At 48.3% G+C, this 14720-nt stretch overlaps 1 protein-coding gene across 7 annotated transcripts; it reads left to right on the forward strand.

Moving 5' to 3' along the window:
- The first annotated feature begins 3928 nt into the window (after window positions 1-3928).
- On the forward strand, window positions 3929-10024 carry LOC102071342 (leukotriene C4 synthase). 7 transcript variants are annotated; one of them, XM_074552161.1, is made up of 7 exons: window positions 4639-4811; window positions 5786-5908; window positions 6638-6813; window positions 7621-7720; window positions 8712-8782; window positions 9016-9097; window positions 9511-10024. In XM_074552161.1, the coding sequence occupies exons 3-7, from the start codon at window positions 6756-6758 to the stop codon at window positions 9635-9637; spliced, it is 438 nt and encodes a 145-aa protein (XP_074408262.1). In that variant the 5' UTR covers window positions 4639-4811; window positions 5786-5908; window positions 6638-6755; the 3' UTR covers window positions 9638-10024. The 7 variants fall into 7 exon arrangements, with proteins under 7 accessions (XP_005483699.1, XP_026647138.1, XP_074408264.1 ...); XM_005483642.2 differs by lacking the exons at window positions 4639-4811; window positions 5786-5908 and adding an exon at window positions 3929-4235; XM_026791337.2 differs by lacking the exons at window positions 4639-4811; window positions 5786-5908 and adding an exon at window positions 3929-4235 and having other exon boundaries at window positions 6642-6813.
- Window positions 10025-14720: the final 4696 nt, after the last annotated feature.

The following is a 14720-nucleotide window of genomic DNA, read 5'->3' on the forward strand; positions in this document are numbered from 1 at the left end:
TAATAAAAATATCATCTGCGCCTTAGGGAATGTTGGTATTCTCAAACACAAATTCCAAAGTCAAGAATATGGTGCTTTAGTTTTCCATCAAGACACTGGGCTTTGTAAGAGCTTGAATTCTTTCATGGTGAGCTAAGTCCCCCAAGATGAAGAGGCTGAGCTGAGCTGCCCCTCATTTGACTTTGTAGAAACTGTGGGTTATAACTATTGGTTGCATATTAAATAAGTTAATTCTTTTGATTTTACATTTCCAGTTCATTTCTTTCATTGATTCTATATGTCTCCCCCATTGGACTCTCCTTTTTGCAAGTGCATATATATGGAACTGGAATCAGTCACTGACTTTGTAAAAGCTCAACAATCTCTTAACTATTTTGGGTTATTTTAATCTAAGATTTTGTCTTGGGAATTGGTACATTTTTAATCTGTCCATCAATTCAGTGACGAGGGCCTTTCCTTTTGTTTTGCCAGACAAGCCCCATCCAAGGTAAAAGCAGTCTGAGCTGTGAGCTTTCTGCAGTCCTAGACAGACTTTTGTTAGAGGATGTTTTCTGGTGCCTTTTTACCAGGCAGCAAAAAGAATCAGACATCCTTCTCCCTTTATAAATATACAGATGTAAATCAGGCAAACTCAAAAATCCCCAAATTAAATTTGACATTAAATTTGTTTCTAGTTGTTTAGTAACTTTTTTTAACCGATTACGAGCCAGGGTCTGCTTTTGAGCTCTTCATCTATTTGTTGTATATATATATAAAAACCACAAAAATCTATATGTAATAAAAATATACATAATAAAAAATCTACCTGTATTAGTCTGGTTAGGAAACCCTGTATCAAGGATGAAGAAGATCACTGGTATGATAAATTATAAATTCTGAAATTGTTGATCATTTGAGGACTTTGGGAGTGATTTTAACAAATTTTCTCAGGAGTAAAAGACGTGTTCTTCACATAGTAGCTGACTGTGTTAATCTATTGTAAATATTGAACCTTTGGAAATTATAGGTGGAGATTTTTCTGTTTGCTTTAGTAATAACTTAAACATTGGTCCCTGATAAGTGCTGTACCAACAGACTGGATTCATTTTGGATCTCAGCAAGTGCTAAACAAAAGCACGAAATTGTGATGTAAAACAGTGAATACCAACGTTCACAGCAGGGCTTTCAAATGGCACAGCCCAGGCTCCTGAGTGCTGTGCTGAACCTGCTTTGCCCCCCAGGCCCTGGGTAAAGGCTGCTCCAATCCTGCAGCCTGGGAGGCAGGGAACGGATGCTGTCCTGCAGACTGAAGCTGGCATAGCCAGGAGGCATCAAGCACTGACTGGGCACTGAGAATTCTTCTAACAGGAGTGGCCACCATCAGGACATGTCAGGTTAGGCAGCATGCCAGTCCTGAGCAGTATGGAGCAGATAGGTGGATGTGGCAGAAAGGCCACAAGAAATGATGGCCAGTAATTAAAAACCCGCCTCTCCCACACTCAGATCTTGCTCCCATGATCTGTAGTTGCTGCTGTCTCCCTGGTCTTGAGCCAGCGGGAGATGTGGAGGCTGGCTCTGTTTAATTTCTGCTTTGGAGATGGGAGAAGAAACAGAGCCTGTTTGTGTTCCTCTGTGCTCAGTGCAATGTGACCCAGGCAGCCTCTTCACTCTGCTTCCAGAGCACTTGCAGCCTGCCAGCTGCAGCAGGGTGTGTGTGCCCCTCACTGGGGGTGCCCACCCCCTACCTGGGCTCCATTCCCTGCCCAGCACATCACTTGGAGCATCTTCTGGGGTCATGAGGGTGAATGAGTTCAAAGAACACACCAAACAATGGTCTGCTCTCATCCACAGAGTTTGCCTTTGATTCATTCTGAAAATATATTTCAAAACTTTTGGACACTGCTGACATCAGTGGAGCTCTACAGAAACATCAGTCAGTTTCCTGCCCTCAGTGCCTTCTGCTCTTGCACAAGTTTGTCCATGGGCCTCTGTGGTCACCAGACACTCTGTGGTCCCACTCTGTCTGGCTGGCTGTGCCCCAGGGTTATGGACAGGGTGACACAGGGCAGGACCTTCAGCAGGACTCAGGTTTGGGCACAGTCCCACTGCACTAAGCAAGGAGAGAAGAAGCATCATCCAGTGAGGACTATGGCAGACCTCCCCCCAAACCATCTCCTTTCCCTCAACCCCATGTGGGACAGAACTTTGGCAGAGGGACCAGTGCCTTCCTGATTGCCCCATCTCTGAAGATATGACTTTGCACAGCAACACCTCCCCACTTCAGGTGAATTCCCTGACTTTCCCTGTTTCTTACAAGCCAAGGATCTCTTTTTTGCATGAGACCTATTACAGATTCCAGCCTTTCCCCTGGAAGATGTCTCCTTAGAGCTGTCCTCACTCTGCCCCTCTCCAATGCCTTGCCCAGCTTTATCTCATAACCAGCTAGGGCCAGCCAGCATCTGGGTGTGCTGGTCTAAACAAGATAGAAATGCTGAACAGCTCTATTTCTTCACCTCTGTAATTTAGGAAAAGCAAAGCTGCACTTCATGACCACTCTTCAGCCTTTGATGTATTCTGATGTACCCTGTATCCTTGCAATTTTTCCCCCACATCATTATAGGATAATACTAAGTGTATGTTGACGTAAGAGCTTCCAAAGATGTTTGAAAGGCTTGTTTGTCCCTCTGCGAAGGGAAATCCTCCCCCTCCCTGACATATGCACTTATCACTCAAGAGATTTATTCTTCAAGCCAGCCACTTTCTGGCATTGTTCCTTTTTGTTTATTAACTATTCCAGACTTTCTGTTGAACAGGAGGTAGGAAAATTGGCAAAACACATGGAAAAGGCTTTCCTTGCGTGACAATAACACAAGACAAGGCAGGGCAAGAGAGACATTTAATTAATACTTTTAACAGTTGTTTATCGTAAATGAAGGGGTATAATTCATTTGCATGTACCAGTGCCTTTGGATGATGAATTAAGGGGAGAGTTTTGGCATTGTTTTTATACTGATGTGCCCTCCAGTCAGACTTAATGTGCATATGGATAAAGCTCACTAAACTCCATTAGAAGAAAGCTTTAAAAAAATTCTCCAAACTATCCCTAAATAAATTAGTATATATAATCATTTATGTGGTTTTCCAAAGACTCAGCTTTCCATCTTGCTTTCTAGAAAATTACTTTTTATGTTTTCCCTGTTTGATCTCTAAAGTGAAGCCCTTCACCTTTACTGAGATGAGAAGTGCTGTCAATAGGTACTTGGCTGTGGTCCTGCTCCATGCAGAAGCATTCAAGCAGCCCAGAGATTGGTTTGGCCCCTAGAAATTTTGCTATAATTAAATATTTGTGAACATTTATGTGACTCTTTGATCTGCCATAGATATATAAATGCCAGGAATATGGTCTGAAATCGGTCTGGATGAACAGGCTAAGGCACATCTCCAATATACACGGTTTGTACTCCAAGAGATGAGTTGTACAATGCCAATCTGGATGTTGCTGATAAATCCAACCACCTGCTCTTTTACCTTGTGAAAGGAGGACCCTCTGGATAGGTGCTAATTTTAGGAAGACATGGTAATTCTGGTCATGCAAAGTTCTTATGGTTTTTTCAAGATGCAGATCCCAGAACACATTTCAATGTGCTCAAAAGATCTGATCCAGCTTATGCCTTGCTCTGAGTCCTGTTGGGAATCACAGAGCAGAAATTGTCTGCAGCTGTCCCCACATCCTGGGGACACATGGCCAGTTTTGCCTCCATAACGGGTAAAAGACTGAATTCTTTTTTCTCTTGCCGTATTTTTAGCATGTCCTTCCTTACACAGATGGAAAATCCAAGAATACCAGGAAAATCTCAACACATGTCAGTCTGAGTTTAAGAGCAGCCTCCATGGGAATGGGAGGTCCGGAGGGTGTATCACCAGCCCCACCACCCCACCCTGAGCAGTTGTAGTGGAACAGACTGAGTTGCTCGGGGCTGAACTGTCTTTCTTTCTCTCGAACTAGAAAAATTCTTTCTTCTCTGTGACAAAAAATTCTTTTGAACGAACCCTCCCCTCTTTTTTCTTTGTGGTTGTTACAAAGACAGTAACTGTTCTCACAAGCAGTCCCACAGTCATGGGTTTGGATGTACATAGTGGCTGCAAAAGGATTTGGAAGGAAAGGAAGCACAAGGACGACCTGCATTAGAAAATATTTCCATATTTGTGCAATAGGATTGGAAGAACGAGGCACCTCCATGCTTCACAGCTGAGGGGTAAGTTGCTCATCTGCAAAATGTTCTCCGTTCCACTGACAGAAAGCTCTTGAGCTGCTGTACACTCCTGAAATTTCCAGGGGATGTTACTGCATGTAACAGTGCTGGATTCAGCACTGCTGGCTTCTCCTTGCCCTGCTGCTCTGGGCAAGTAATAGGTGCTGTAAACCCTATGGATGCTTAAAAACTCCTCCAAGGCATTGTGTTGATCATTTTTCTTCCCAAGATTAATTTTAATCCCTACTGGTGTTGCAGTCCAGCTAAGAGTGTATCCCCACAGTGAAAATTAGGAGGCAGAAAGGATTATTGGCTGCAGGAAGAGGTGGCAAAAGCAAGCATGGGCACAGAGAAACACCTGCAGTGCTGACTCACTGGGAGGTGTGAGGACTTTGGTCTGTGCCCTCTGACTGGGGCCACATTAACACAGCATACCCTGGAGTGCAGAGCCAGGGAGTGGGAGAGGGGTGCAGCATTTCAGTAGCTCCTGCTCAGCAAATCCCCCCTGAGGTGCACCTGGGACTGCAGGACTTGTCTTTGCCTAGAAGGGAACTCATCTGTGTCACCTTGGAGGATGAGGTATCACAATATGCTGTGGTCCATGGGTGCAGAGGCTGTCACCCGTGACAAGTCTGTCACCCAGAGCATTTGGGTCTGGGACTGGGGTACTTGTGCCTGTTCCTGGTAAGCACTGAGAGAGAATGGAAAATAAAGGGAGTTGTGATGGTGACAAACAGGGACAAAAAAAGGTTGTGCTCTTCAGAAATTTAAAAACAGCTTGAAAAATTATGCTTATGGAGGAGGGAGGAGGAGGGGGGAGACATCTGTGCTTGTTTATTCATTCATGTTTCTGTTGGCCTTTATTATATTTAGATCATGCTAGATGATGACAGAAAATGATGCTAGAAGTATTTTGTGTTTAGTGATGATCTGGAGAGCAGGAATGCTCTGTGGCAGCCAGTGCAGCTCCTCCTGGCCCAGATTCCATGGCACACATTTGACACTGTTGATACAGCTCACAGTGCACTGTCATCTGATGGAGGTGTAAGCTCAAATCCTTTCTGCTCAGTTGTTTTCTTTATTTTCTGTAACTAGCAGGCTGTTATCAGACAGGAGCAAAGGGAAATCAAACATCATTAAACACTGCAAGACCTCTGCCCTTCTTGAGGGGACACAGTGGAGCTCCTAATTTCTTTGACAACTAAATAGACAAAATGTTCCTCATATTTCTAAACAGTCACTGCAATGAAAAAGGTTCAGTTCTGAAATAAAGAAATTAGTCTTAGAGCTGGTGTTTGAAAAACAATGGGGTGTGTATTTGATATTTTGAAAAACACCAAGCTGGGACATTGTTATAGCCATTTTGGGTGCCTTTATAGCTTATAGAGAGGCAGAAAACCAGAACCAGCATATTGCTTCTTAGAAAGCCTATCAAAGACATCAGGTGTACAATGTAATTTCTGTAAGCTGCTTTAATATAACTTTCTATAACAGTGGTGTTCAACGATCACTTTGTCTTAACCTGCTTTCCTTTTGCCCTGGTCTGATGGGAGAATTCATTGAATGAAGAGAGAGGCAGGAAACAAAGCTGGTGGTCCCAGCAGATCCTGTCTGTGCCAGCTATTGTGCTGTTAGATGGGAACTAGACAAATGGGTCTCTTCTGACAGGTGAAAATGTAATTTTCTTTTTGCTATGTCCTGATGAATTCTGTACGTTTTTCCCCACAAAGAGCTCACTCTGGTGTTTGTGGTGAGAATTGATTGCACTGAGGATTGATCAGAAGCCTTAAATGCACATCTCCCAGCCTTTCTGGGATAAGAGCTGCCTCTGAAACCCCCTTGGTGTCCTGTCATTCTGCAGGACCCATCCCCAGATAAAATATCAGTGTGTAGGACAGCTCTGGAGAGCTTTAATACTTTATCACATCCTCTCTTACCCTCTCAGAGTGTTTTTCATGGAGGGTCTCAGTGTTGTGGCCATAAGTCATTCACTGTGCCCAGCACATGCTACCAGAGCCTAGGTAGGGTTACGTACACAGGGATATGTACCTTGGAATGCTGCCTGTGATCTGGTGTTACACAACAGCCCAAGCAGAGCTTTGGTTTCTCCTGCAACATCAGCAGAGGGGATGTGCCCTGGCCTAAAGCAGATGCCCTGGGGGGAGTGGATTAGTGGGCTATAGACTTTTGTCCATCCATTCAGCTCCAGTTCCCTTATCTCTCACATTTGTCAGTCTACTGGCTTTTCCACTTCCTCTTAACTCTGTTCCTGGAAGAGGGTGGGGCAGGAAAGGAAATACTCCATTAAACCTGTCTCCACTGATTTCCATTTCCATAGGGTGTGATAACGGGCACCAGGCTGCTCTGAGTGTCAATACCACCGACTAAATCTTTGCTTTGTTCAGTTAGAACAAACACAGGCTGCCAGATACCATTGCAAACTGCCACATCAGCAAGGACTGAACCTGGCCAGGGGAACTTCTGACCAAGAAATAAGATTTTCTAGGTTCTGGAGAAGTCAGTATGTTGGATCAGATTCATTGGCTGGCTGCCGTGACAGTCCTGGGAGTCCTGGAGCAAGGTAGGGACCATTGGATGTGTGTGTTCAAGTGCTGGCTGGATCAATCTACTGTAACTCCACTGATTTTCTTTTGCTTTTGTATTTAATGTCTCCTGTTGCACTGGCACTTCACTGCTTTTCAGGCAGGGAACTGATATCTTGTTTGGGTTCTGGAGAGCATTCAATCAAATGAGTGCAGAAGCCCTTTCTCTGAACTGACCTACCCCCTCCATTCAGAATCTTTTTGGTAGAACTTTCCCTCTGCAAACATGTAGAATTTACCTCTTTGGGCTTGCAGCAGCTCCTGAAGTGCATGTAGATGTGAGCATACAAAAAGCTCTGCTGCATGAAAAGGTGGAAGTATGGGCTGTGGTGGCCACATGGAACATCTCCCAGCCACGGGTCCACATTGCATGCCAATTTAATTCAGTATCTGGCTGGCTTATCTGTGGCATCAGTTCCATCCCTACACAGATATCAGAATTTAGAACAGGAAAAATTAAAAGAATGAAAAAGCCTTGAAATTGTTGGTAATAAAGTGCATCTGAACTGTGTAATAATTTTACCATCTGCTGGTTATACAAGAAAGCAGATAACACTGGTAGTACATTACTTGCTTCACTATTGCTCTGGGTCATTCCTTTTCCTTGTCTAAAAGGTACCTGGGATTTTATTCTAACTTTCTCTGCTGTCTGGAGGTGTGGGGTTAGGAGGAGACTGCAGATCTTTTTCCTCAGCCTCTGGCCAGCTCCTGACTCCAGCATGCCCAGCCATAGGACTGACCATGCCCAGGACTGACCACTGCTACTTTTCTCTCTTTTGCTGCAGCCTACTTCTTCCTCCAGGTGATCTATGCTAGGAGATTGTTTGGCATTTCACCTCCAAAGATCTCAGGCCCTCCTGAATTTGAAAGGATCTTTCGAGCACAGTAAGAAACTCCTCTTACTTGATGTTTGTCAGATCTCACGTAATGGCACTGCCTTTCCCCTGCTTTGCTATTCTTTTCCTGGAACTGTAATTAAGCAATTACCTCCCTTACCAGGTTAAGCAATGTGTTGAAGAATCAGCATCAGAATTGGGTTGGCTCTTGAGTCCTAAACCAGCCACTGCTGATAGAAACCACACAGGAATCTCTGCTGTACAGTGAAGGGCTCATAAAGACATAACCCTTGGTGCCTGAGACTTAGACTGGTTTTATCCAAACCTCAGGCAGCTTCAGCCCTGCTCTGACACTCACCCACTGGGAAGGACAAGTTCCCAGAGAGATCTTAGCTGGTGCTTGGATGAGGATAACCCAGCATCTCTGCTGTGATTTCTGTGCTAGGGCTGCAGTGGGGAGGGAGGAGCTTTCATATTGTTGTAGCTGACCACTGGGAAAAAATCAACTGAGTAGCTTGAGTTGGATCCCCTCAGCCATCCCCTTCTTTGCTCCTTCACTAGCCTAGACTCAGCTTCATCCAGCATCTTTTGGTGCTACTGTGCCTTTGGGAGGAGAGGGCATGGCATACAAACAATCCCAAGGGTTATGTGCTTCCTCCAACTCCTGCACAAAGCCCAGGATGTTCTGGCCTTGTGTACTTGAGGGACAGACCTTCCCTACAGCCTGGAGCTTTGGGGCATGGACAGCAGGGTTTGAGCTGCAGCACTTGGGAAGCAGCAATGGGAAGGGTTCATGGAGCCTTTCTGTGCACAGTCTGACCTGGGAATCTTTTACTTTATTTCTTGTAACCTGGAGACCTTCTTTCCATTGTTTAATTTCTGTGAATAAAGCTGGGATGGGAACTGGAGTCTGGAGGCTTTTTATGACAACACTAGTCCTAAAAAGCAAAAGCCTCCAGTGTCTGGAAACTGCTAGGGGAAGCAAAAGAGGAAGAGCTTCCTTCCTTTCCCTAGTTTATGACCTTTCTCTTTCCTGCCAGGGTGAACTCCTCTGAGTATTTTCCCATCTTCCTGGCACTTCTGTGGCAGGCTGGACTCTTCTTCCATCAAGGTGAGAATATCCCAGTACCTGGCTTGCCACTGGATCTGTTCCCCTGTGTGCTGCCTCTGTCCTCAGGTCCCGCTCAACTTCTGAACAACAAATTAAGCAGTAATTTTGTCTCTGATGGGAGGGAACAGCCAGACGACACAGAGTCTCTATTCCTTCAATTTGGGCTAACTCCTTGGTTCCAAGTAGCTCTGAAAAGCCTTTGGAGATGTCACTGTGATCTCTCCTAAACACAGGTCTGGCTGCAGCCTTGGGTCTGCTCTATCTCTATGCCCGCTACTGCTACTTCATGGGATACAAGGCATCATCCTCAGAAAGGTAAAGACACTCACACACACTCTTGCACACTCTTACACACTCACACACACAGCAGCCCTCAGGGGACTGCACAGTAACCCCTGGGGGGTTGTTTTTGGAAACATAATGTTCTTTGGGAAAGCTCAAGACTCTTGGGGTCTCTGGGGCTCCTGCATGACTCAGCCTTGTGTCTGAGGCATAATGTGAACATGGACTCAGGGCTGGGGCAGCAGCACAGATACTGAGCAAGGCTGGGGCTGCCCCAAGCCCTTTTGGGTGTGTGTGTTTGCTCCCTTGAGGTGGAAGCTGGGCTTGGGACCCCATGCAGGGGCCAGGGGACAGCCAGGGGCTGCCTTTCCACCCACCTCTGCAGGGAGGAAGGGGCCGTTCCCAGGCGGGAAGCTCGGTGTCAGCAGCTGCCTCTCTCCCACCAGACTCGCCCCGATATACTTCAGCGCTGGAGTTCTCTGGATTCTCATTGCAGTGTCAGCCCTGGGCATCCTGCATTTCTTCCTCTCTCACTATGTGGGGCTGAACGTCCTCCAGCTTCTCACAGCATGACCCACTCCTCTGTGCTTCAGCACTGTACCCACATTTCTCCTCACAGAGAAAAGCAAGGCACGACTTCTCAAGAATATTTCTGGTTTTCACATTCTCTGAGCCTCAGAGAAAGGAAAAACAATTCTTATCTCATTTGCTGTGCCTGTGTTTGTGCAAAAGTAGAATGCAATATGGAGACTGATTACCCAAAGTGATGGTGTTTTGCTTCCTTGGCCTATCAGGGCCAAGTGTGTGTGTGTGTGTCAGGACTGTCAGCTGACAGTCATGAGATGCTGCAATTGTGTGCAGTTGAGTGCTTGGCAGATTCAGTTTAGATGTAATGTAACATAGTGTAATATAGTATAATAAAGTAATTAATTAGCCTTCTGATAAGATGGAGTCCTCCTCATCATTCCTCCCTTCATCGGGGCTTTCTCTGTGAATACTGTACACCACTGTCCTCATCTTCGAGTCCTGCTCCCTCCAGTCTGCCTTAACACACTGGATACAGCTCTACAGCCCTCAATGAGAAATCCACCCTCACCCGAGCTTTTAACACCTCCTTCCTCACTGTCCAGCACTGGCAGGAGCTGCTGAGCTGTTTAGAAGATGTTTTTCCCCCATGGCATTTGGTGTGCCAAGTGCTCCACATCTGGTGGCTCCATCCTGTCTGATGCGGAAACAACAACCCCAAACAAGGACATATAAAAGAAACTCTTCTCAGTCTGAGTTTCCCAGTGAGCTGCCAAAGGGAAGTGCCACGTGTTCCCCATTATCCAGTGGCTCTGCCCTCAGCCCAGGCACAGAACACAGATTCATGCCAGTTTTCCAAGGCCCACACCTAAGAAAGGCATTTGTTTGGAACCAGATGTGGACTGAGACATAACAAAAGAGGTGAGGGATAAACTGGAGTAGCCACCCACATGTTGTGCAAAAGTCTGTTGGTGCCCTCATGCTGGTTACCAGCCACTGCTGTAAGTCAGACTGAGCAAACTCATCACCACTGCTGCGTGTGCCACTTTGAACTCAGCCCGGTGACAACAGGCACAAATAAAAGGTCACTGAACTTGCTGTGCTGGGTGTCTCTTTGTGAGTCTGCAGCCAGCACAGAACAGAAACATGAGTGTGTGAGTGCAAGGTGGCTGCCTTTGTTTCCCTGACATGCAATCCAACAAAGCCTGCAACCCTGTGTGCCATGGGAGGAGAGCTCTGAGGAGGGAGAAGCTGAATTTTGGAGATGTTGAGCTCATGGATTGGGTACTGAGCCACTCAGCACAAAAAGTGGTTTACCCAGTGCTCAGGTCCCTCCTGCATCAGAAGGAGCTGGATTTTCATGAGTCCAGTATGCACAGTACTGATGCTTTTTGCCACTGGTGCCTTCATGTTGTGCCACAGGAAATGCCAGCAGTGCTCTGTGAGTCTTCATGGGGGAATTCACAGCAAACCCAGAGAGTGAAAATAATTGCATGAGCATGATGCCAGTCCAACCACATGGTAAAGCCCACTGCTCTCCCCTCCTTTTCCCAGCAGTAGGCATATCTGGACTGTAAGAACAAAAGAGAGGGGCTTTTTGGAGGAAATGATTAATTTTTCACATTGTTTCTTTTCCTTCCATGCATTTTAAATTGGCTTCTCCAACAAAGCATCGAGTTGATTTCCCTTTCAAGCTCTCCTGCCTTGGAGTCATGCTGCTGCATTGAAACTGGCAAATGCTGCAGGGTAAGGCTTAAAGCCAAACAAAAGTAACTGCACAACACTTGTCTCTGCAAAGTTTTCAGTGTAGCAGGGCCCCGTCCTCACCAAAATCCTCAGGTGTCACAGCAAGATAAACAATAACTTTTTCTCTTGGCATCTTTGGTGACACATTTCAGAAAAGTCTGAGCATAGTTTAACCCTGGTTGTGCCTTAGCATGGTCAGGGAGGAACAGATTTCACAGTGAGATTTCACTTAGCCTTTGCATTAACAGGTCCAACCGTCTCCTGAAGATGTTCCCCAGTCCTCACCCTTTTACCAGTATAACCAGTCACCTCCCAGAGAGTTAATGCAGAAGGACCAGCCCCAGCTGCTCGTGCAGGTCCTGACTCCAAATCAAAACTCTGCTTTCTGGGGTTAGTCAAAGCGGGTGCTCCTTGGTTCTGTAGACACAATCTCTGTCTTTTATCCTACATCCAGGTTTCTAAACCCACTGTATCAACCTGCACTGCCCACCTCAGCCCCGCCTGTGTCCTCTCTGTGTTTGACAGGGCCGCAGGATGACTCAGAGGAGGGAAATTAATGATTCAGCAGTGAGATTGTAGCTGGCTTCTCCTCTTGGATGCACAGAAGACCATTAAAAATCCTGGCACGGTGCAGTCAGGCTCTGGCCTTGGTGGCTGCCAGTCCTGTCACCAGATATGTGGCAGAACTGCCACCAGTTCTGCCACAGAATATCTGACGGGCACATCATCAGTCCTTCAAACCACTGTCAGAGGGGCCATTTGAGGTGCCCTGAGCAGAAGGGAAGATGCTCCCCTCCACCAGGGCTGCTGTCATTGCTCTGCTGCTTCATCAGTCAAAGAAAACCACTTTACACCGATCGATGGTTCAGTCAATGATTTTGGGATTTACTCAATTCGTGACGCTGCTGCCCAGCACGCTGTGATGGTGCTGTATGGCACCAATGTGCCCGCCTGATCCTGCTGCAGAAATGCTGAGGACCCGCTGGGCTGGCACAGGGTGTGCTGGGGGGCTGCATCTCCACCCCGGGTCACCGTGCATCCCTCAGGTGTGAAACCCACCCCGTGAGCCCCAGATTAAAGGTGATCCAGCCGCCAGCGGCATTGCTGCTATCCCGTGGGCTCCGGTGCAGCGCTGAGAGGGAGGGAGCGAGGGAGGGAGGGTCCCACCGCTGCCCCCGCCATGGGGGCCAGGCCCAGGCCGTCAGCCCCGCTCCCGTCGAGATTCGTGTCCCCGTTCCTCCCGGGGTTTGTGCCCGCTCCGGCCGCCCCGGCCCCGCCGCTTCTCCCCGGCGTCGGGAGAGGGCGCTGGCGGCCCGCGGCTGAGCGAGGGCGGACCCGGGGGCAGCGGGGCCCGGGGGTGTCCGAGGGCAGCGACCACCGAGGGCCCCGGGCCCGCCGCCTGTGCCCCCGCCCCGCTGGCTGCACCCCGAGAGGTGCCCAGGGCGGCCCTCACCGAGCAGCCGGCACAGCCACGGCCTCTGACACTCATCCACGGATCTGCCTGCTTCCAGTTTGATCCGTGCTGGGCCAGGCTCTGGCTTTAAGGTATTGGGTAGGGCAGTCCTGGAGCCTCGCAGGAATCTCCTGAGGACGCTCACGACAGACATAAAGCAAAGCGCTCTGGGGAGTCCAGAGCTCCTTCCTGCTTCCTCCCCTTACGGCTACCAGTTTATTGCCAGTAGCGGGGAGAAAAAGCGGTTGGCGTGCGGTGTTTGGAAGCAAATCCGCTCTGATAGTGCCACAGGCTCCCCGGATAAGCAGGCAGCCGGATGGGAGGCCAGCAGAGAGCAAAGGAAACCCGCAGAACCAGCGAGAACTATTTTATCACAAGAGGTACAGAGGCTGAACTTGTAAACAAGGCTGTGTTCCCGGCGGGGCGGGTTACACGCCTGTGACGGTGGAAGTGCAGAGCCCTGCCCCGCACACAGCCGCTGCCACCCGCCGCAGGCGCCGCCGGGATGCAGGTGCTGCCACCGCCGCGTTCCCAGGATCCCAGCCAGGTTCCTGGAAGGCTTTGGGATCAAGGTGCAGAAGTTTGTAGCTTATTATCTTGAAAACTTCAAGGACACCCACGTGTACTTCCCTATCCGTGACGTGCTGGCCCGTGCCGGATATGGTCTGGTGCGGGCAGCGTGGGCTTTACAAGCGGGCACCAGACCGAGATATTGTGTTCTGTCATGAGGAAGAACAGCACCGGTGCCCCCAAGCCCACGGAAGAGCACCCCAGTCCCTCCAGGGTGGAACGGATGGAGAACAGCCTTGAATTTCCCCGGAAAGCAGGGCTGCTAACTTTCTTTGGGAAGCTGTTTGGGAGGGAAACTCCCTTGGGGCCAGGAAAGGAGGGTGCAGCTGGTGGCCCCGGCTTTGTGGCACTGGCATGTCAAGCAGGTTTCCATAGCACCAGCATCCATAACACGGGGCCGAGGGGAGGGAGAGAAGTAGGTCAGACAGGGCTAACAATACCCAGACGTGTCTATCTGTGGCTCAGCCTGACCCAGGAAAGGGGTGAAACGGAGAAGAATGGGACAGGGAAAGAAAAAAATTAAAAAGAAGAAAGTATCCACAGTCTGAGCAATGCATTTCTTGCCTTCAGAAAAATAAGGACCTTTTAAAGCCACCTTTGTGTATCAGCGCTGAGCAACCGAGACTAGCACCCACCTCCTGCCCATCTGACAACAGGCTACAAGGGAATTCAAATGCTAATTTGGAGCCAGACTTCTCAATGGGCCTTTCTTTCTGCAGCAGCACCAGGATCAGAGCTCTGGGGAGGCAGCCGGCAGGAGCTGTGAGGATGCAGTCACCAGAGCAGGACTGTGGGACGCCTCCCTTTCCCCTCACCGTTCCTCACTGTCACTTTGTTACCCCTTGTCTTAGTTTTACTTGTTTACATGCAAATGACTTCAATGGCAAGGAAAAAGAAAGGCGGGCACAAGGAGTTGTGTGAGTGAAAAGCCCCCGCTAGTGACCCATTTTATGTGCTGGGTCTGCAGAGGCCTGGCTGTCGTGTTCACAGCATTTTGGGGGTTGCCTGCTTTGCAGTACAGTCATTTTGAGCTATGTGTCCATCAATGCCAAAAGTAGGAAGAACAGTATGGGCAGTGAGATCCAGAGCTCTCTTGATCTGAGCAAACACATGGACACACAGATCTGCTGGGCGTGTAACAGAGCAAGGGCAGGGGAAGGAGTGCTTTGCTCAGGGGGAATTGGAGAGTGTGGGTGCAAGAGGCTGAGATAGGCTGGGATGAAGAGCGTGACTGTGGCTGGCCTGTGTCATACCTGTGGCTGGAGAACACCGTGCTTGGCTTGAACATCACCCCCACACCATCAGGGTGTAGATGCAGCAGTGGATGCAGGCACAGGGTGCTTCAGACAGGCCAGTGAGAGC

Source organism: Zonotrichia albicollis, chromosome 15, assembly GCF_047830755.1.
Source record: "Zonotrichia albicollis isolate bZonAlb1 chromosome 15, bZonAlb1.hap1, whole genome shotgun sequence".
Lineage (NCBI taxonomy): Eukaryota > Metazoa > Chordata > Aves > Passeriformes > Passerellidae > Zonotrichia > Zonotrichia albicollis.